Source organism: Balaenoptera musculus, chromosome 2, assembly GCF_009873245.2.
Source record: "Balaenoptera musculus isolate JJ_BM4_2016_0621 chromosome 2, mBalMus1.pri.v3, whole genome shotgun sequence".
In the NCBI taxonomy this organism is placed as follows: Eukaryota; Metazoa; Chordata; class Mammalia; order Artiodactyla; family Balaenopteridae; genus Balaenoptera; species Balaenoptera musculus.
Window position 1 is genome coordinate 162,446,930 of NC_045786.1, and position 20,876 is coordinate 162,467,805.

General features: G+C 55.9%; 1 protein-coding gene across 7 annotated transcripts in view; it reads right to left on the reverse strand.

Annotated features, from left to right (window-relative positions):
• Positions 1–453: 453 nt before the first annotated feature.
• TTC7B (tetratricopeptide repeat domain 7B) overlaps positions 454–20,876 on the reverse strand; it is a 240,435-nt gene continuing 220,012 nt past the window's right edge. For all 7 annotated transcript variants that reach the window (XM_036842602.1, XM_036842601.1, XM_036842604.1 and 4 more), the window contains one exon: positions 454–1,431. In XM_036842602.1, the coding sequence (XP_036698497.1) occupies positions 1,210–1,431 (222 nt within the window). In that variant the 3' untranslated portion in view covers positions 454–1,209. The remainder of the gene's footprint in view (positions 1,432–20,876) is intronic.

The following is a 20,876-nucleotide window of genomic DNA, read 5'->3' on the forward strand; positions in this document are numbered from 1 at the left end:
GGTTCTTGATCTTTACTATTCACTCTGTTGGGTTGAGTCTCTGACTTCACATCTGGCCCCCAAACCTCTATATGCCCTCTCCTCATGGTGGCAGGGCGGCTACTGCAGTTCCAGCCTCACCTCTCAGGTTTAAGTCCCTCAGGAGAGTGAGAGTCTTTCCTTGCAGCTCCCACTCTCACTGGACAATTTCAGGTCACATGCTCATTCCCGATCCTCCATAGAAGTGAATGCTAGATGTTGATTGGCCAGGCCTCAGTCACATGCTCCAATCCCAGGCAACATGGGGAGAGCTGGGAAAGGTGAATTCCCACACTAAAATCAGGGCTGGACCTCCTAGTTCCAAGGGCTGACCTGTCCAGGGCAGCCCCCAGGCGCTGAAATCTCCCCACCCCAGGAACTGAGTCTTAACCTCTCTCGGGTCTGTGGGCTTTCATGAACAACACAAGCCATGGGTCCATTTAAAAATCATTTTATTATTAACTTCATCTTTCCATTTAGCCAAGTGTCTGTCATGTATAAGGAATGTCGGTAAATATTCCATTTGAAGCTTCTTTGTACATATTTCCATCGATAAATAAACTCTGAATTCACATAAAAAAGTTAAACTTAAATAACTCATATTTCCTTCTCTTGTAACAGGCATATATTGGTAAAATATAAATATTCTTGGACTCAGGCTTTGTTCTAAGTGAGGGCAGTAATTTATCACATGGTACAATTACTGACAACAAAACCAAGAAATTGTCGGCTGGTGTCCTGGCTTGGACGAGTACTGAGGCGGAAAACAGAAAATTCACATTTGGTTTCTGGGCCAAGGGTAGGGCAGGAGTGGTGATGGTGGGGAGAGAACAGTTTTCTTTATAGCTCTGATAAAAATAATCTGTTCTGCCACTGAATTTTAACTTTGAATATATTCTTCTACATTTGCAGATTAATTCCATGATCATTTTACTTAAAACTCAAGATGTCAGCTAACAAAATATGGCACATGATCCATTTTGAACAATGTCAGTAGATTCAGAAACTATCATTGGGCTGGCGAAAACGACAACAGAAATGCACGTGGAGAGCGATGATCGGGGGTTGGTTTGGTTAGTCCACTGTGGTCAATCGCACATTCATCCAGGGCTTTTGTGTGCACACTCGACCCTCAGCGCCCAGGCGGGGCCCCCTTGGCCTGGGCGGCAGTGAGGCTGGGGCGCTTGCTGCTCAGAGCACGCGGGGGATGATGGTGAAGGGCACCGCGGGGCTGCTGGCCTCCAGCTCCAAGGCCGTCAGGAAGCACTCAGTGGCCGCCGCGTCGTTGCCCTGAGCTTGCAGGACCTCGCCCAGTCCGTTCCAGACCTCGTGGGCCGTGGAGTTCACCTGCACCGCGTCCCGGAGGATCTTCTCGGCCAGACTGTAGCGGCCCAGCTGATGCAGGATCAGGGCCTGCAGAGACAGACAGACAGACAGACAATCAGAGAGACTACCACTCTGCACTCCTATCTGTCCTTGAGTTTCGGCACGTTCCTTGGAGGGAGGCATGCATCTCCATTGGGCTGGGCACGACGTAAGTTCAAATTCTTCCTGCACTCGGGGCTAAGAGTCGAAAGAATCGCTCGAACCATGAACTGTATGAAGCTACCGATGTTCAGCCATTTTTGAACCATAAAAATGGCGATTTCAAAGGGTTCACCCAGGAACGAACCGTTTGGAACAGCCATGGTCTGTACTGACTCAGGGGCGTCCTGCGTGTAACGGCTGACACTTGCCTGCACAGAAGGGTGTCTGCCAGCTTTTATTTTTTTTAACCTCAAGAAGTGTCATCTGTGGCCTTACTACCACAACAATTAGAACAGAGATTTCTAGTTGCTCCCCTACCCTACCCTAGGGTCCCCTACCCTAACCACGCCCCCGATCTCACTGTCCCCTTTGCACTCCAGGCTCGGCCCCCGCACAGCTGTCATTTTAGTTTTAATCAGGGTGTATGTGTTGGTCCCCAAATACTTTATCATAACCGTGTTTCCAAGTTGTGCATCTCCGCAACTGATGTGTTTGTACTCTTTCATCCAACAGATACACTCTCATTTACTCAACGTCTCCCTCACGGGGGAGACATTTAGGCTGTACCCAATGAACGTCTTTCCAGACAGCCCTCTGTGCTCTTTTAGACGAATGGATTTCAAAGCTTTTTTTTTTTTAGAAGTGATACGCTCTATCTTTTTTTTTTTTTTTAATTAATTAATTAATTTATTTTTGGCTGTGTTGGGTCTTCGTTTCTCTGCGAGGGCTTTCTCTAGTTGCGGCGAGCGGGGGCCACTCTTCATCGCGGTGGGCGGGCCTCTCACTATCGCGGCCTCTCTTGTTGCGGAGCACAGGCTCCAGACGCACAGGCTCAGTAGTTGTGGCTCACGGGCCCAGCTGCTCCGCGGCATGTGGGATCTTCCCAGACCAGGGCTCGAACCCGTGTCCCCTGCATTGGCAGGCAGATGCTCAACCGCTGCACCACCAGGGAAGCCCCTCAAAGCTTTTTTTATAGCCCCGGAAATCTTTGGCTAAATGGAATCTTACTGCTCACGCTCACACATTATGGGTATAAACAGACAAAAAGGAACTGCTGGGGGTAGGACAATGGGGGAGGGGCCCAGAGTCCCCAGTGGGCTCCTCAGAGGCCCTGGACAGGCTCAGTGGAACCAGCTGACAACCATTTGGAGAGCCTTCCTTTAGGACAAATTTCCCCAAAGTGGCGTTACTGGGTCAGAGGATAAGACTCTTCAGGGTTCTCCAAATATTTTGCAAATGATATCCCCAAAGGGCGGCATCACGTTTCTAGCCATCTACAGAGTTGCAGTGGTCTGTCCCCTGCCCCACCCCCGCTATCATTACTCTTTATTTTTACTAATTTTGTAAGTGCAGATGGTCCCCTCCTTGTCAAAACCTGCATTTCTTTTATAACAATTGAGGTTAAATATTCAATATTTCCCATGCCCATTAGAAGACATGCATCTGTTACCGTAATTGTCTAAAGTCTGTTTTTGACTTTTGAGGGGTTTTTTCCTTCTGTGAACAGAAGTTTTTAGTTTTTTAAGTTGAATTTGTTGATCTTTGGTTATTGATGGATTGATTGATTGTCACTTCAGAGCTTAGACAGTTATCCTTTCAAAGAACTGACATGCCTTGGATTCCATGTGTTGAGATCTGACTTCTCCCCATAGCTGTCCACCTTCCCCGGCAGATAGGAAACCTCCATGGGTCTCCTCTACATAGCTGGACACTAGCTACTCCCCCCCTCCCTCATTCCTGTGAGGCACTGCCTTTGTCACACAGTGAATTTTTGCAAGAGATGGGGGGGGAGTGCTTCTTAAATTTTCCGATGAGCTACACCACCTTCCTTTCGCATAAGCACCGTGCTGTTTGGATTTCCTTATTCCACATTAGGATTGAACAGGTGGGATTAGAGCCTTTCCTCATCGCTCTTCGCTTTCAGGGTATTTATTGACAATCTTGCCCTGTACTAGTCCAGATGAATTTAAAAAATCACTTTGCAGTTTCCCTCTGGGAGTTGAATTGTACTTGCATGAAAGCTCTAAGAGCGTGGAGAAGCCTAACACCCTTACAGTGTTTTGTCTTCCTAGCCAAGAATGTGGCTGGTCCTTCAAATCTCAGCCCTGTACTTTCTTTCTGTGGCTCACGTGTGGCAGGGGTGAGCCCTCCCTGGTTTCCTGCAGGCTGTACTTCACCAGCGGGCAAGGGGCAGAACCAGGCAGAGTGCAGGGGCGTAACATGCAGCCTGGGCCAGGTGGGCCCTCTCCAAAGGGCTCTGGCCTCCAAGATGAGCTCTGAGAGGGGGTAGGAGGTGCCCTCAACAGGCGGTGTCCAGGCCCCGAGGGCTGTCCGGCTGACCTTGCCCCGGGCGTGTGGCCCTGGGGGTGGTGTCTGAGAGCCAGAAAAGCAGCCTGACTTCCCAGAGTCACCTGCACCTATGAGCAGCTGGCACGGGAGCCGTGAGGCCAACCCCGGAGGAGCTTGTGGTCAGAGGGGCCTGGGAGACGCACGGCCCCAGCGCAGAGTGTGACGCCCCAGCTCTGGGAGGGGAGGCAGCTCGGGGAGGCTCCCTGAGTGAGGAGGGAGAGGAGGCCTCAGGCCAACAGAGGCTGCAGACTTCAAGGTCAGGTCCAGCCTCTCTAAGAGGTAAACTGCATGCATGTCCTTTCTTTTTTTTTTTTTTTTAAAGTTATTTATTTATTTATATTTATTTTTGGCTGTGTTGGGTCTTCGTTTCTGTGCGAGGGCTTTCTCCAGTTGCGGCGAGCGGGGGCCACTCTTCATCGCGGTGCGCGGGCCTCTCACCGTTGCGGCCTCTCCCGTTGCGGAGCACAGGCTCCAGACGCGCAGGCTCAGTAGTTGTGGTTCACGGGCTTGGTCGCTTCGCGGCATGTGGGATCCTCCCAGACCAGGGCTCGAACCCGTGTCCCCTGCATTGGCAGGCAGACTCTTAACCACTGCGCCACCAGGGACCTTTCTTATTAACATCTAGATACGCTGTAACAATGTCCACCCTGGAGTCCCTGGGTACGAGTAGGTCCTGGACTGGATCTGCGAGAGCTGGGGGCTCCGTGGGGGTGGCCAGGGCCAGGCAGGAGGGTCTTCCAAGCTTCGGAACAAAAGAGGTGGCAGAAGCCAGTGCTCGCAATTAGGATTTTACTGGGCTTCTGGAATTTGCTGTCCTCAGACTGCAAGGCCTTCCCGTTCTGCAGTGAGCACTGCTGGGTTTCGGCTGGCTTCCTAGGCTGGTCAGGGTCAGGTTCGCTGGGACTACCGTGAAAGCCCCCTGTTTGCACATGAGGCCACCGCAGGGAAGCACTTCCCGCGTCCACAGGGTTTTCTCCTCACGGCTCCCTCCCCAGAGCACCCACTCCCTACCCACCCAGGAGGGGATAAGGGAACAAGGGCAGACGTTCGGTGTGGACCTGGGCTTCCTGGCAGGATGAATATTAATAATAAGAACGGCAGCGAGTGCTAACAGTGTTTATGGCACACCAGGCCCTGCTCCAAGTGCTTAGTTCACCCGGGGACCCCAGAGCAATTTCACACAGGCGTGGCCAGGACACAGAAGCACCTGCGTGCAAGGCCTGCTTTTATTGCTGCGGAGAAAGAGCCCACAGTTGAGAAGCATCTACTATGCGGTGGAAAATATGCTCACGCACTGGGTCCTCCTACCCCCATGTTGCAGGTGAGTATGCTGGGGTGCCTAGAGGCTCCGGGTCTCTTGCTCTGGCATAAGCTGCCTACTGCAGAGCCGGGCCAGAACCTGCGTCTCCCAACTCTTCGGGCCTCCCTGAAGGCCATTTGGGTGTGGAGTGCACGGTGGGGTGGGGAGTAACCACATCCATCTCCCGGGTGGCGCCCCCCCTACTCCGGCCGGCACCCCCCCTACTCCGGCCCTCCGCCCTCCGTTAGAGAAAACCTGACAGCTTGACACCGGCACTTCCCAACCTCGAAGGTCAGGTGGAAAGAACGGGAGGCCACTTTCCCAGGACGTGAGGGCTATGCCTCCTTTCTTCCAGGGGAGGTTATCAGCCCCAGCTCACGCTAGAACATTCTGATTTAGCCAACAGAGAAATGAGAGTAGGGAGGAGGGTCTGGGTAGTGGCAGCAAACATTGGGATTTAAAGGTTACAGAAGGAGGCCTGTTGTGTTCCTTCAAGGCAAGACTTTCTCAATGCATCAAATTATTGAACACACACCTTTTCTGAGCGGCTCTACCAGTCAGGGAGGCACAGATTGCGTGTTTGGCAAATGGTGATGGGGACAAGCCACCTGGTAAGCCAGAAAGAGGCATGCTTGGTTAATTGGTGCAGGTGGAGAATATAACTTAGGTCCCACTGGCTCTGCTGCAGTAGAAGCAACCTCGTGCTGTTTCCTTTCTGTACCCAGAGTTTTTTCTCCCCGTCGGGCACTATGCTAGACACTTGAACTTGGCTTTGGCTCATCTCCTATTTCCTCCACTTTAGATATAAGGAGACAGGTTCAGAAAGACCAAGTGTCTGGCCCAAGGTCACAGGGCACAGGAGTATGGAGCTTGCAGGCCAGCCCAGGTCTGCCTGAGGCCAAGGCCCCGATCTCCCCACCTCGGCTTCTCATCCGCTCGCTGCTGCCTCTGTCGCTTTAAGAGACAAGCCCGGTGCCCCTCAGGCACTAACCCAGTTACATCTGAGCAACAGTAAACGTGCACCTGCCATGCTGTCTCTCCCTTCCACTTTCTCTGACCACTGATGGCTGGCTCTGCCGCTCCTTCCCACGGTTACGATGGGGAGGTGGCTCCTCTCCAGGGCACAGCTTTTCTCCTGTTTTTCTGCTGTTTGCGAGCATCCTGTATATTCGCTCAAGGACCGGAAGCCTCCTTGCCTCCCTTTGGTGGCCCACAGGCCGGCTGTGATCTTGAGGCTTGGGGTGGCTGCGGCCGCCAAAGGACTGGGGGTCCCGTTAGCCGGAAAGCAGACCAATGAGATGTGGAGACCCAGGAGGACCAGGGCCTTGGTCCAGCAAGGCCCGGGGGTCACTGCTCTCAGCAGCAATGACCTGCCCCTACTCTGCTGGAGTGGGGACAAGAACCCCAGTCCTTTTGCTGGGAATTTTGTTTAGAAAGTGGCAGGCTGCTGAATCTTCCCTATCTTGGGGGCTCTAGGGTACGTGGCAGCGGCAAGTGCACCCCCAAAATGCCTGCAGGAACCAGCCACTGGGCTAATCTGACCCGTCGCCCTCAGTGCTGGGCAGCTAAGGGCCTTTGTGATTCTCTAGTGTTCTTGTGGGCTTGGAAATTTCCAGCCCATTCCTGGACTTATATTCCAAATGTACAAACAGGCTACCATTTCCAGATGACCTTGAAGCTTCCTGAGCAATCTGTCTAGTGGAACTAATTCCTAAAGCTGGAGCAGCTCGGGGAGACATCAGACTTGCTAGGGGCTGCCAGCTCAGGCTTGGCCAGGGAATGAAAAATCGGCCTCTCCCCAGTGCCCCAGTGAGCCAAGAGCAGCTCAGAAATCAGTCACACAGTGAGACCAACCAGAACAAGCTCCAACTGGGGTCTGAGTCACTGTACTGGGCCAGCGTTGCTGGCAGGTTGGCCAGAGGTGGGATGGGACCTGGACGTGCCTGGCTGTCGGGACTGACACACCTCCCAAGCCCCTCTACGTCGTGAGAGGCCTCCCCTGGCTTTGATGTGCTCTTATGCATTAGGACCCTGCTGTCTTTTTCATTCTTCAGGCCCTGCCTCCTCTCTTCTGCAAAGATCAAAGGCCAAAATGTTCTCACCACCAGCTGGGTCCAACTTTCTCCTGGTACAGACCTCTTGGTTCATCCAGGCTGATTTGTCAGTCCAGGTATTTCTTCAGGACACAGCCCCCAGCCCCCTTCCACCTCTCCAACCTCAGTCAGGCCCGGCCTGGTCCCTGCTCCTGGAGCTCTAGTCTATCTGCTCGAAGTGCTGACGACCCCCACTCCCCCCAAAGCCCAGGCCACACTGCCTACCTTAGGCAGGGCTACCCAGAGGCACACGGCTCCCAGCTCCAGCCCTCAGGCTGGCAGGAGACAGAGATTTCGATGACTGACATATTTCATTACCTTAGTAAGTACCCCCCATATCAAAGTCACAAAAACTCACTGAGTGATCACCCAGACCCCAGCCATGTGCTGGGGACACAGATGTGGGCAAGAAGCAGGCCTGCTTTCAAAGCTGGGGCCTGGTGACAATCCTGACATGACCGAGCTATGTGCCAGGCGCTGGGCTACGCCTCGGCCGGCGCGCCAAGACCCTCCCTCACGTCTACACCTCGGGGCCTCAGCAGGGAGTGTTGGCTCCTGCCTAAGACAGGGAGAAAGTGGCAGAGCTGAGACGTGAACGCTGCAGTCCGTGCTCCTAACACTGGGCCCTCTCCCTTCCTCTTGGAGAGGATGTGCAAAAAAAAAGGCCTCCACCTTTGCCAGCCCTGCTGTTTCTGGAGACTCTGGAGGTGAGCAGCCAGGTGGGGCTGGCCTTCTGCGAAGACGGGAACCGCTGAGGAGGCAGCTCATTAGTCCCTTTCTTCAGACACAAATGGAGACAGCTTCCCAAGCTTGTCATTATTATAATCAGGTGTTTTGTACAAATAAGATCTTGGTGATGCACCAAGTTGCAAAGAAGGGATTACATTAAACTTGTTATTTCAAATGAGACAAAATGGCCTTGGCTAGTTTGAGGACAATTAGCATCTTCCTCATTCATGTCTTTCGTGTGTGTGTGGAAATTGCTGCCCAAGGACTAAACACCTTGCCTCATGCTGAGGGCACCCGTGCAGGAGGCCTGTGCAAACTCCACTGCTGCAGCCCTGGCCCTGCGGAGCACCTCTGTCCACGTTCCCAGGAGACCAATAGCCGGGCTGCAGGACAAAAAGCTCCTTGGAGATTTTAGACATCCCTGTGGTGCTCTGCCCAAGTGCCAAGTCAGCCCTTCGCTGGGTTCAAGGGCGTGTCTCAGACCCCTGCTTGTCCCCCTAGGCGTACAGGTACAGGGAGATAACATCGCCGCAAGATCCCCACCACAGCATGCCTTGGAGAGGGGGAAGGATTTCCCTGGCACCCGTGAGCCAGGGGCCCCATCCTGGATGGGGGCTAATGACCAGATCTACAGCCTTTCCCAGGGCCTGGCCTGCACCTGAGCTGCTGGGACCATTCAAGGCAAGCCAGCACCTCCGAGCTTTGGACAAGGATAGTTAAGCCTCCTCCTGGTGGAATTCCTGTTGTCAGGACCCCGGGATTGTGATGGCAGCTAAAGGAAAGCCTGTCTCCCCAGCTTGTTACTCTTGGGGACAATGACAGAGCTGCTGAGCTGGCTGCAGTCTGAGCTGTGGCTGTGCTGGCTGGGGGAGGTGTGTCAGGGGGTCAAGACACAGGTTCTGCAGGCCCTGGTCACTGCTGGTGGCTCCGGAGTTAGAGGGACCCACCAGCAGCCGGGGAAAGGTGTGGATCGCTCAGAGACGGCAGAGGGTAGGTCAGGAGCACGGGCTCTAGGTTCCCCCGAACTGGTTTGAATCCTAGCTCCACCACTGACTTGGACAACTTCCTCTGGGTCTCAGGTGTTCTGTCTGTATAATGGGGACAAATACTAAAATACAGGAGAGCAGCGAGGCCTAAATGAGACAGAGTTTGTAAAGTACTCAGTATAATAAAACTTTGGTGAATGGTCCCCATCATCAATATTATGATTATGAGCATTATCATTCCTCCTAACGATCGCGGGGCAGGGAGGGCCTCCAGGATGCCCATGGTTAGATGATACGTCACTGCCATCCCTGATGCCCTCTTGGCTGGCACTCTGTAAGAGCAGGGACCATCTGATTTGCCTTTGCTTTTGCAGCACCTCGGGCGGGCCTGGCACATCTGAGGTTCTAGGTGAATGTTTGTTGAATGGACGGAAGGATGGAAAAGGGGACGGTGTGGATGCTGTGTGATGGTGGGGAGGGGAGAAGTGGGCATGGCCTCTGCCGGTGCTTCTGACTAATGAGCCCCTCAAAGTTCTGGCCTCAGGTCACCCTTGTCCACACTCCCAAGTCAGACCCCGCTCGCTCAGAGCCTTCTCCGCCTTCCAGGGACATCAGCATGGTGGCTGAGTGAGGGAGGGGAGCAGCCCGTGGGAGAAGGTGCCCGGTTCCCGCTGGAGCCCAGGGGCTGCCATGGTCTTCCCTCAGGCTGTTTGCTCACTCGCCACAGATCTGACACTGCCCCCCAAGAAAACCCCAGAACCCACCTACAGACTTTCTGGTCCTACACTCTTACAGATGAGGGAACAGAGGGCCAGAGAGGAAAAGAGCCATGCTCAAGGCCACGACCCCTGGATGCAGAGCGGGGCTTGACCCCTGAAGGTGCCAGGAGGAGAGGCCTGGTGGCAAGTACCCCGAGTTTTAGTTTCGGAGCCCAGTGCTTTAACACTGCCCTCAACACAGCTGTATATGCACGGCAGAGTCAGGGCTTTCTGGAAGCCTATCAGGTCCCCAAGAGGGAACAGGGACCCCGCACGAGCTCCCACCCTTTCCCAGAGGCCATAGGTCGGCTGGTCTGGGAGTCGGCACCAGCTGAAACATCAGCATTGGGTGAGAAAAACCAGCACGCTGCCGTCACCACTTCTCTTCAGGTATTTGCATTCTCCTTCCTGAAGATGCAATCCATCAGAGAGAAGCAGGGTGGTAGCGATGGTGTTCTCAAAAATATTTTTCTTTTAAATCAGAAGTCAGTGCCACTCTCAGAAGACCACAAGGAGACGACCGACTTGGAAAGGCTTTCCTCGGAGCAGCTCTGAACGCCAAGCCTAGGGAGGCCCGCTCTTCTCTGCAAGCGTCAAAGGCACTGTTGGTTCTGAGCACGAGCATTTTGTGGGTGCAGCGAGGCGGCAGCCCTGAGCCCTGCCCTGCTTTCCGACAACGCCTTGAAAAGGAACTGAACTCATACTCGGATGGGGTGGGGTTCCAGCTTCTCCACCTGGATCCCAGCAGCTCTGGGTGAGGCCGGGTCTATACTGGGCTCTGTTTTGTGTTTCATTTCTGTTTGTTTTGAGAGCTTAGAAATCGCACTGGCTTGCCAGGGGCCCGAGTGTGTGTATCCTGGCAACTATGGCAGCCGTGGAAGCCCCGCCTAACCTGGCCAGGAGTCCCCAAGGAGCCCCATCCTAGGGGTCCTGGCTGATGCCGAGGGCGTCTGCAACCCTACCTCCTACAGCCCCTTGCCCGCTGGAGCTCCAGAGCCTTCCATAGGCCGTCAAGAGTGAGTCGAGAATGCCCTGGAGAAGGACCCCTGGGAGTTGGTGTGACTCAGTTTTCCTATCAACAGATCTCAAGTTTTGGGGAGGGGCTGGTTCTTTGCCACTTTACTCAATTTGACCCAGTTTCCCCAAAGGCCAAGGCTAGCCATTCCTGAGGACCGTGTACTCATCTGAGCCAGGACACAGCAGGCCATGTGCACGGCTGCTGCAACCGTCACCTGGGGGGTCTCAGAGTCCCACCTAGCTGCCCCGGTCCTCAGGTGCAGACAGAGCGTTCATGAGGCCACCTGACCTTCAGAGCAACAAAGGGCCGCTGACGTCCCGTTCTGGGGCCCTGGACTGAGGCTCATGAAGAGGAGGGCCAGTGCTGGCTGAGCGGCTCCTGGGGAAGGGCCAGTACTGGACACTGACCCTGAGGATGGCTCCTGACCGGGGCTGGTGGGACTGAGAAGAGCTGGGGGCAGGGGGAGGAGAGTGGGAGCCAGACTTTGTCCACGTATGCTGGGGCTGGAGACGAACGTTACGGGGAAATCTCCTTGCACCCCTGTGGCCTCCGTCCTCCATATCCCCCCAGTCTCCCTGCTCCAGTGTCAGAACCAAATCACGAGGTGGCTCCTTTCCCCACCCCTCTTCAAGTCAACTAGGCCAAATGCCCCCACGTCCTCAGACAGGCATGGGGGTGCAGCACCCAGAGGGGAGCCTCGGCCCGAGGAACCAGTGGTCTGGGCACCAAGCAGACACCCTGGGAGGCATTCCCTCAGCAGTGTGTGCTGTGAGATGGTGCTGAGTATTCCAGAGGGAGGAGGGAAAGACCCCCAGCCCTTCCGCTCCCTCCCCCAGGGGATGAGCAGACGTGGCTGAGAGGCCGCCCACACCTTTGTTCACCAGCATGCCTGGCGGCTGCAGGAGGCTGTGCTCTCGTGGGGGCCCCTTTCCAGGTCAAATGTTTTATTTGAAAAAATGTACCTTCTGGGGACCAGGCCTTTCTAGCATTGAACTCAACTCAGAAGGAAACAAAACTCAATTTTTCGAAAACCTCTTGTTTTTCGAAGCCAGCAGCCAACCAGCTACGGAAGCAGAAATCCTCGGGGTTGGCGGGGGGGCTTGGGCCTCTGCTCTATGACACAGAAGTCCCTGCTGCAGTCCCCGACAGGCAGCCCCCCACTCTTGCTTGCACCCTCCAGTGACGGGGAGCTCACTACTTCTCCAGGCCGCCCACACCGTTGGTGGGCAGCCTGAACTGTCGGTTAAAAATGTGTAGCCCTAATCAGGCTTTTTATCTAATTCCTACTCTTTGATGTTTGCTGAGTCCTCTGGAGTCATGCAGAAAAGTTCCCTCCCCTCCCTTTCTGCCCTATAGCCTTTCAGGCTTTGAAGAAAGCTTCCAGAATTCTTTCTCTCTCTCTCTCACACACACACACACACACACACTCCAGGGCTTTAGAGCAATGGTAAGCTCAGACCTCCCACCCTCCTGCCCCCATCTCACTGGACTCTAGTGCTGAGTGCAGCGCCCAAAGGAGACCTCACTGTGGGCTCAGAAGAAGGAGCCGTTAAGCCCCAGAAAACCATGAGTGTGGCTTTTCCTTTATTTTTAAGCGTCTGACTGGCAGAATCTTTCAAAGCTGCTTTCTTCCAGGATGGTGTGGAATATTCTGAAGGAACTCATTCTACGATTAGCAGAGCAACGGGCCGTCAGGCAGTAAACACCCGCGGTGAGGAGGGGGCAAGTCTGGCCAGAGCCAGAGGGCCCGTCCAGCCCCCAGTGGATGTCACACAGACTCAGGGCCCTTGGCCCCAAATTTCCTCTGGCCTAATTTCTTTGCAACTGGGTAGTTCGGTGTCAGTGCTGAAATATCCACAGATCGTGGTGGCTCCTAGGGAACAGTCCCTCAGGGAGGAACCACAGCTGGCCTGCCAGCAGCTTCCAAGCACGGAAGACCCACAGCCTGTCGCGTCTGCAGCAGGCGTCGGGAGGGCGCTCAGGCGTGTGCAGAAGGGCACGTGAGCGCCCCCAAAGGCGGGAAAGGGGGCCATGGGTGGGCACGCACGCTGCCAGGGTCACAGAGTGAGCTGAGGAACGGCATCCCAGTTCCCGGGTTCCCAGGACGGGGCTCGCTCACTTTGCTACAAGCAAAGCTGTTTTTAGCTCTTCTCTCCCTTCCGCAAACTTCCTCTGAGTAAGTGCGGATGATCGAGCACCGCGGTGTCGGGAGCTGTGCGGCGCGCGGGGCGCTCAGAGGCACAGGCCGACACCCTGGCCACGTTCCCTGCTCTCTCTGGCCTGGAGGGGTTGGTTTGCTGGGGGTCCTGCCCCAGACCGAGAGCCCCCTGAGCAGGGCAGGGCTGTCATTCACGTGTGGACACATCGAGGACAGAGCCAGGCTGTTGGAAGGAGGATAAGGGGGAACATTCCAGGAGAGAAAACATGATGCTCCCCCGCTTTATAAAAAACGAATGAGAAGCTCATAGTTGGGGTGACTGCGCATGGCCACACGGCGGTGAGGCACTGTCACCCCAAATCGGATCCGATGCCTCCACCTCTAAAAGCTTCCTGTAAACTGGTACCTGGCCCCGCGTGTCTAGTTCTTCCTGGAGGACAATGGCTCTCCCTGGATGGTCTGGGGGGTAGGCAGGCTCCTATCTGGGGGAGCCACACCGGGGAGGGGCCTTAGAGGTGACAGAGAAATGAGGAAATGGCCCTGGGAGTTGGGTCCCAGAACCCAGGTTTCCCAAGGACCAGCTCAGGGCTCTTTGCCCCATGTCAGGTTACCAGGATCTCTAGAGAGGGCAGCGGGCATATAGGGGGCTTAGACACATGCCAAGAGCCTTCTCTGGGTTGACTGGCTCTGACCCCACAGCTCGTGGCTGGTTTGTCCAGGGAGCAATCCTCCGTGGGGGAGAAGTTCTGAGGACGTGACATCCCCGCCCAGCTCTGTCAGCCTGCCTGGGCAGCGCAGGCCCTTCCTGCACGTGGTGGCTTCCAGACCATGGGCTCTCCAGGCCCAGGTGACCACCAGAGCGCCTGGCCTGAGGGGGGCTGACAGCGTTGCCCGCATCTGTGTGACGTGAAGGGCGCCCACCCTACCCGGCACGCTACTCACGCGGCACGCCCGTTCAGCCTGGGACGGGGGCAGCCGGCTCCCTTCCCTGCGACGTAACCCCAGCAGCACCCCTCCCGCTGGCTGTGCCAATCTTATAACCACCCCCCACCTGTAACCTCTGCTGGAAGATGAGCTCAGACTCCAAATTAGAGATGGGTGTCCTGTGCCCGCGGCAGTCTCCCCTGGCCCCCACTGCAACCTGGCTGTCTAGAACTCAAGAGCCCCTTCACTTGCCCTTCAGAGTTCATGGTGTGGTGATTTTGCTAGTCAGGAAAAAAAAAAGGGAGAGCTGACCTCGGTAACAGAAGGATGACGTCACCTCAACATCAGTATGTCTGAGCACCTCTCTGACTTGAACACTGGAAGGCCTAAGGAGGCGTCGGCTTCCTTCCTCCCTGAAAACCAGCGCGAAGGCAGGCTGGGAGCTGCTCCCTCTCCTTACCCCACGTGCTGCCCCGACCCCTAGCCCTGGGGGTGGAATTACTTTTATCTGTGTCCCGAGGCCTGGGTGTCCCACACTGCGGCAGGCAGGGCCCTCGGAGACCAGGCCGGCAGGGTGATGGGGAGTCCGGTGCCCGGGCAGGTGAGCTCCACACCGGCCGCAGCCTGAGGCAAGGCACTCATAAATTCAACGCGCTCGCGCTCAGAAACACCAGCATAAGCGTCTCCAAAGCTCTGCGTGGCGCACTGACCTAACTGAAGAAATGTCAGATCAAGCCAGCCCCACGCAGCGTCAAGGGGCACCCGTGAGAAGGAATCTCGGGGTTACCTCTGCACCTCAGGCTGGGCGGGGGCCCTGGCGAGGGGCGAAGGGGGGAGCCTTGGTGTCCCCAGAAAGATGTGGAGATGCTGGGCATTCTCCTTACTCTGAAGCCTGGGACAGTTCTTGGTAACATTCCAGATAAGTCTCTAGCCTCGCCTCCCTCAATCCGCCATTTAAATCCTGTGCTTTGTTGTTGCCACTGAGTATTAGCTCAGAGTCTCAGCGTGAACCGGAGTGTTAGCTGCCAGCTCTGAGGAGAGACAAAGCCACAGCTTGGCCCCAGGGCTGTGGGACCTGCCACGCCCCGGCCAGTGTTTTCTGTGGGTGCTAACACGGCTCCCCGTCCTCGTACTTTTCCATTGGTAATGGGCAAGAGACTCCTGGCTGACTTATTTAAACGTCTCCCTGGTTGACTTATTTATAAATCATAAATAAGGGGGGATATCCACCTTCCCCAGCAACAAGTCAGGCAGGAACAACAGCAAGGGGTGGTCTGGAAGTCAGCATTTCCCCACGGTCTGAGTTACCCGCGCAGTGGAAAGTTTGGTGCTGATCACCCCCCGGAGGCCGAGGCCCAGCCTCCCACCCTCAGGCGAGGCTGCTGCTAGTCCGGGTGTGTCTGGGAAGATGGCGCTCCTCTCCAGGCCTGTGCAGCCCAGCCAGAGAGTAAACCGGGTCCTGCTTCGGGCCCAGCCTCCCCGTGGGGTCCCAGGGCTTCCACAGGTGAGAACAGCAGCCCAGGCAGTCACCTGGCTCTTCCAGAAGCTGGTGGGGATGGGGATGGGGATGGGGAGGGAGACATGACCCCAGAGCCCTGGTGTGGGGAGTGGAGGTTCTCCACGGTCAGAAAAACAGTTCACAGGCCACCAACTCATTGCTGAGCTGACGAGCTTCCTGGGAGAAGCCAAGGGTGGGAGGGTCCTAGAAACTCCAGCCCCACTCCTGAGGTCCCAGGCTGAGATCCCTTCCCAACGACCCTAACACACCCTCATCAGGCCTCCGTCCCAACCTGTCCTCAGATGGGGGGATGGGGTGGGGGAGGGTCACACCTTTGACTGGGGTGTCACTGTACGTGAGTCTGAACATTTACCACCAAACAATGAAAGCAAAAGCCGGTCCTGTTATTTCCAGCAAGAAGTCCTGGCCTTCCCTGGGCCGGCAGCTGGGGCCGGGAAATGGCACGCTGGTGGAGGGCACGCCCTCTCAGGCCAGCTCCGTGGTCCACCGTCAGCTGTCCAACTTAGGCAAAACCTTCTCTCTAGCCTCTTTCCCCACCTAGAAAATGAAGAGGTGGAGTAGATGATCTCCAGATGAAAATACTACGGTTTGGTAGAATTTCCCACCCAACAAGTATTTTTGGAGCACCTACTACACACCTGGTGCCTATCTATTTTTTCAGGGCTTAAAGTTTAATTGGAGAAACAAGCAGAAAACACTACAGGGCAACCTCTTTCCTGCTGTCTGCAGGGTAACCGACCACAGCGTGAAAGGAAGGGGCGAGGGACAGCGGCTGGCGTGGCTGGGAGGGCTTCCCGGCGGAGGAGAGGCCCAGAGCAGGGCTGCCCTCCAGCAGCAAAACTGGACACAAACAGGAGAGCGGCCCCGGAGGCACGTTCCCTACCGCGGCGCGGCAGCCCAGGCGGAAGAGAGGGGAGCAGGCTCTGCTCTGATTCTGTGGGGGACCCTGGGGACTCTGGGGACCTGTGTGTCCTGGAACCCCGTGGGCGCTCGGTAAACGCTGCTTGACTGAAAGGCAGTTCCGGTCCCTGGCACACGCTCGGTACACTACAGGCACTCGATAGATGGCTGTGTATGGGCGTCATCTCCCTGCTTGGTCACCCACTCCAGTCTAGGCAGCGCCCACCCTGAGAAGGGCTGGCACCCTCCGTGGCACCTCTGGGTGCAGTGGAGCAGGGGAGCGGAGGGAAGGGCTTCCAGGCCCCAGCCCTGCAGGCTCCTTGGGGATATGATGGAGAACGCCAGCTACACGACAGCCACTAGGACGCCTCAAGGCCAAGTGCTCCCGCGACCGGGCTTCCAGCGGGTCCTGCCGGGCGCTGCCCACCTGAGGCCCACCCGCTGGGGGGGGGACAGTGCTCCCCACCCACTCCGCCGGGACACAAGCGCGCTGATTTACTCTCCGCCGAGGAGGATGCGGTCATTTCGGCGAGTGCCTCCCCCATCCCTGCCAGGGTTCGGCATGAACAATTTTTCCATTTTTACACAGGAACAAACAGAAATGATAAGACAGTTTCTGATGACGGGAGGACAGGAATTGATAAACCTTGGAAAAAACGGTTTCCACAAATAACAGGAGGACTCACCCCACGGAGTCCGGGCAGGAAGGTAGGTGTGGGCTCTGGGACCCCTGGGCCGGGCCGGGCCAGCCTGGAGGCCAGAGCCCGGGAAAGCTACGCTGCAGTGAGGAAAAGAAAGACAGGCTGTTTGCTCGGACGTGGGGACTTCCACGCCTGGGCTTTTGTTATAAACGTTCTCCCCAGGGCCCTCAGGCCTCGTCCTGGGACACGCGGGGAGCAGCTGCCACCGGGAACCGTGTGGCTGCCGGGGAAATGGAACAACCTGGCCCGCTCTCTCCGTCCCCACGGCGCCGAGCTCTTACCACTGAGCACTTCAACACAGAGTGAACAGCGTCAAGATTAGGGCCATTTCCTCAAAACTCCCCCATCAGCCCCCACGGGAAGGGTGCAGCGACGCGGTGGCTCCCCTGAACAGAGGCCCTCGGCGCTGGGCCTCGGTGCCCGGGGCCGTGAAGGCTTCTCCAGGCCACGTGCCTGTGCAGGGAGCTCCCCAGCGGATCCCCGAGGGGTTGACCAATCACCTGGACGGAGACAGGCAATCGGAGGAGGAAATTACAGCCACTGCAAACATCGCTCCCGTGGCTAAGCTCCTGCGACTCTCACGTGTGTGGATTAGGGAAGGTAACGCTCACTGGGTCCACAGAGGTGGCCGCTCGCAGCCAGTGGGGACCGGCCCCGGGCTCTGCTGCCCCAGGAGCTGAGCGGGTCTGGTCTCAGCTTCCCGGTAACCCACTCGGGCACCCCCTGCTCTCTGACCGGGTGCTTTGCTGAGAAGTGAGCCCTGGCCTTCTCCCAAAGGACCTAACGTCCACCTTGCATGCATGGGCCCTGGGGACCTCTTCACTTCACCCTCGGTTCTCACAGCCTTGCTTCCTTGGGAAAAGGGAAGGTGCAGAAACCTAACGCCTGCTAGGCAGCTCTTATGTGCTGGGCAGGTGCCCTCACAACACCTATAAGGATAGACAGCTAGTGGGAAGCAGCCGCAGCTCACAGGGAGATCAGCTCGGTGCTTTGTGACCACCTGGAGGGGTGGGATGGGGAGGGTGGGAGGGAGACGCAAGAGGGAGGGGATATGGGGATATATGTATATGTATAACTGATTCACTTTGTTATACAGCAGAAACTAACGCACCATTGTAAAGCAATTATACTCCAATAAAGATGTTAAAAAAAAAAAAAAGGATGGAATTCTCATGTCTGCATGACAGAGGCCAAACTGTCCAAGGTCGTAGGAATCGCCCATGGGTGGTAGAGCTAGAATTCAAACGTGGGTCTTCTTGGCTCCAAAATGTGAGCTCTCCCAACCACCTCTCCCTCCCTGCCACCTGCCCGGGCAGTTCTGAGTCTCAGTCTTTCTCCCCGTTGCCTCCTCTCAGCTGTTGTCTCTGCGGAGAGTGGTGAGGTGAGCTCCGCCGCCTCTGTGCCCCAAGCACCCTGCGCCCGGAAGTCCTGACTCAGCGACACCTGTGCTCTTCTCTGCCGATGTCCACTGCTCCCCCTTCTCCTCTGCCTCCCTCCCCCCCACTAAACCTTCTGAATCTGAGTCCAGCAGTGTGCTGGTAAATTTGCTCTCCGAAAGAAAAAACCCCTGATGCGTAGCATTTGCCACTTTCCGCGGTATAAATACTCCCTCCGTGGCTGAGTTCACAGGACGTCACGGTAGGCGGAGCTGGGAAGCAGGGAGCAGAGCGGCCCACTGGCCCCGCAGGCACCGTCTCCGTCCTCTAACTGGCAGAAGCCCTGAGCTCCTCGCCCCCAACGACAGCAGAGAGGGGCAAGGAAAGGCAGGCGATGCTGGTGCCCTGAAACGCATCCACCCCGTCGGCCAAAGCACATGTTATCTTGATGGCTGGGCGGGGTCAGCACAAAAATACTATTTTCTTCAGGATCGAGGACAGAAAGAGAGAAGAGAGGCCCATTTTCTTCTGTCATCAAGCAACTTGACTCGGGGAAGCTTAAGCCATCATTGAAATGCCCTCATAACACCTCCGACACCTGGCCTTTGTCTTCTCCCATCCAGTCTCCAAAGGATCATTGGGCAACGTGGCCTTCTGAGCCTGGATTTCCCTAAAGCCAACTTTCTTGTACACCGGGCTGCGTCCTGTCATACTCGTGGGTGGGTGCGTGGTGGTCGGGGGTGACTGGAGGGGCTGCTGGCAGCAAGGAGGATGGGATTGCAGCTTTAATCATTCCAGAGGCAGGAGCAGATTCGTCCCCTTTGTGTAAGACACCAGGCAGCAGGTACAGAACCTAACAGCTCGTGGGAGTTCTAATTAGAGAGCCAGGTATAACTCCATTGACCTGCCCGGCTTTGAAAGGCCTGGAAAAATGCATGTTTGTCCTTAGGAAGAAGCAGATTTTGCTTCTCGTTTGTTCTGCAACATCCCCGCAGGGATCGCTTGCTGGCACTTTGATTCTAGCCTCCTGCTTCTGTCCGGATGCCCGCTGCCCGGACGTGGAGGATCAGAGAGAACCTGCGGGGACCCGGGTCCCTACAGGGGAGGGGCCGTTTTCCACAACAGGCCTGCTTCACGCCTTTGTTGATGAAGAAAGACACAGCATCGTACCGCACAGCTTCCCCTGTGGGGCTGGGCCAGCAGTTTGTGCTTCATTTGGAAGGATATCAGCCACCATTTCCGTTACGGATCTAATCAAGACTGACCTCCTGGCAAGGCCGGATCCCAGGCTTAGTGTGTGCGTGTCCACGATTCCTCGGAGAAGCAATCACTGCTGTTATCAGCTTGGGTTATCCCCCTCCCAACCCCCACCCCCCCCAACCCGGGAGGCTGCCAGCTGGCAAGAGAATCAGGTCTCCAGGAGACATGAAGAGGGGACAGTTCACGTGTTTCTCGAGAACCAAGGTCGCATTGACTGTCAGATACCATCGGAGTCTAGGTAAAGCTAGAACAACCCCTGACACGGAGCAGGGGCTCAAATACTGAGTCCTTTCCTGCTTTACAAGCCTTCTGGGTGACTAGCTGATGTTCTGAGAGGCTTGAAAAGAAACAATACCTGCAAAGGTATTTTAAGAGACAGGTGTTGGGGCTTCCGTGGTGGCGCAGTGGTTGAGAATCTGCCTGCCAGTGCAGGGGACACGGGTTCGAGCCCTGGTCTGGGAGGATCCCACATGCCGCGGAGCAACTGGGCCCGTGAGCCACAATTACTGAGCCTGCGCGTCTGGAGCCTGTGCTCCGCAACAAGAGAGGCCGCGATAGTGAGAGGCTCACGCACCGCGATGAAGAGTGGCCCCCGCTTGCCGCAACTAGAGAAAGCCCTCGCACAGAAACGAAGACCCAACACAGCCAAAAATAAATAAATTAATAAATTAATTAAAAAAAAAAAAGAGACAGGTGTTATGTAAACACCAAGCTGATGAGGAAGGGGAGGGAGGGCGCAGCCTGGAGCAGGAAAGAGAGGGACCATGGGACAGTCAGTGGACCTGGCGGGAAGTGAAGGGGAAAAGTAACCATGGGGCGAAGTGGTCGGAGTCCCAGGAACCTTGGTGGAGGAGCTGTCGAGCTAAGGGCGTTGCTAAACTCTTGGAGTCTTGGGCTTTCTGGACACTGAGGCCCAGATCTGAGAGCTAGTGAGGGGTCTCTCAGACTGCAGTTCTCTTCTCTCCCCAGGAGGCAGCTGAGGCCTTGGAGGCACTTTGGGGCAAGGCCACCTCCGGACCCCGGGCAGCCTTCTCACCAAATACCCCAGCGTGGAGCCCCTGCACACCTGTACCCCGCCTTGGTCAGCAGGTTTCTAAGAGCAAGGGGTCTGCGATGACAGGCCCCAGAGGAGGCTTCTGCACATCTGGATCCAAGTCATGACCTTCCCAGAGCCTGAAACCTGGTGATTCTTGGTATTTCGTCATTGGTGCATGTGGCATTCCTTCCTCCTAAAGCAATCCTTCACCACCACCCCACCCC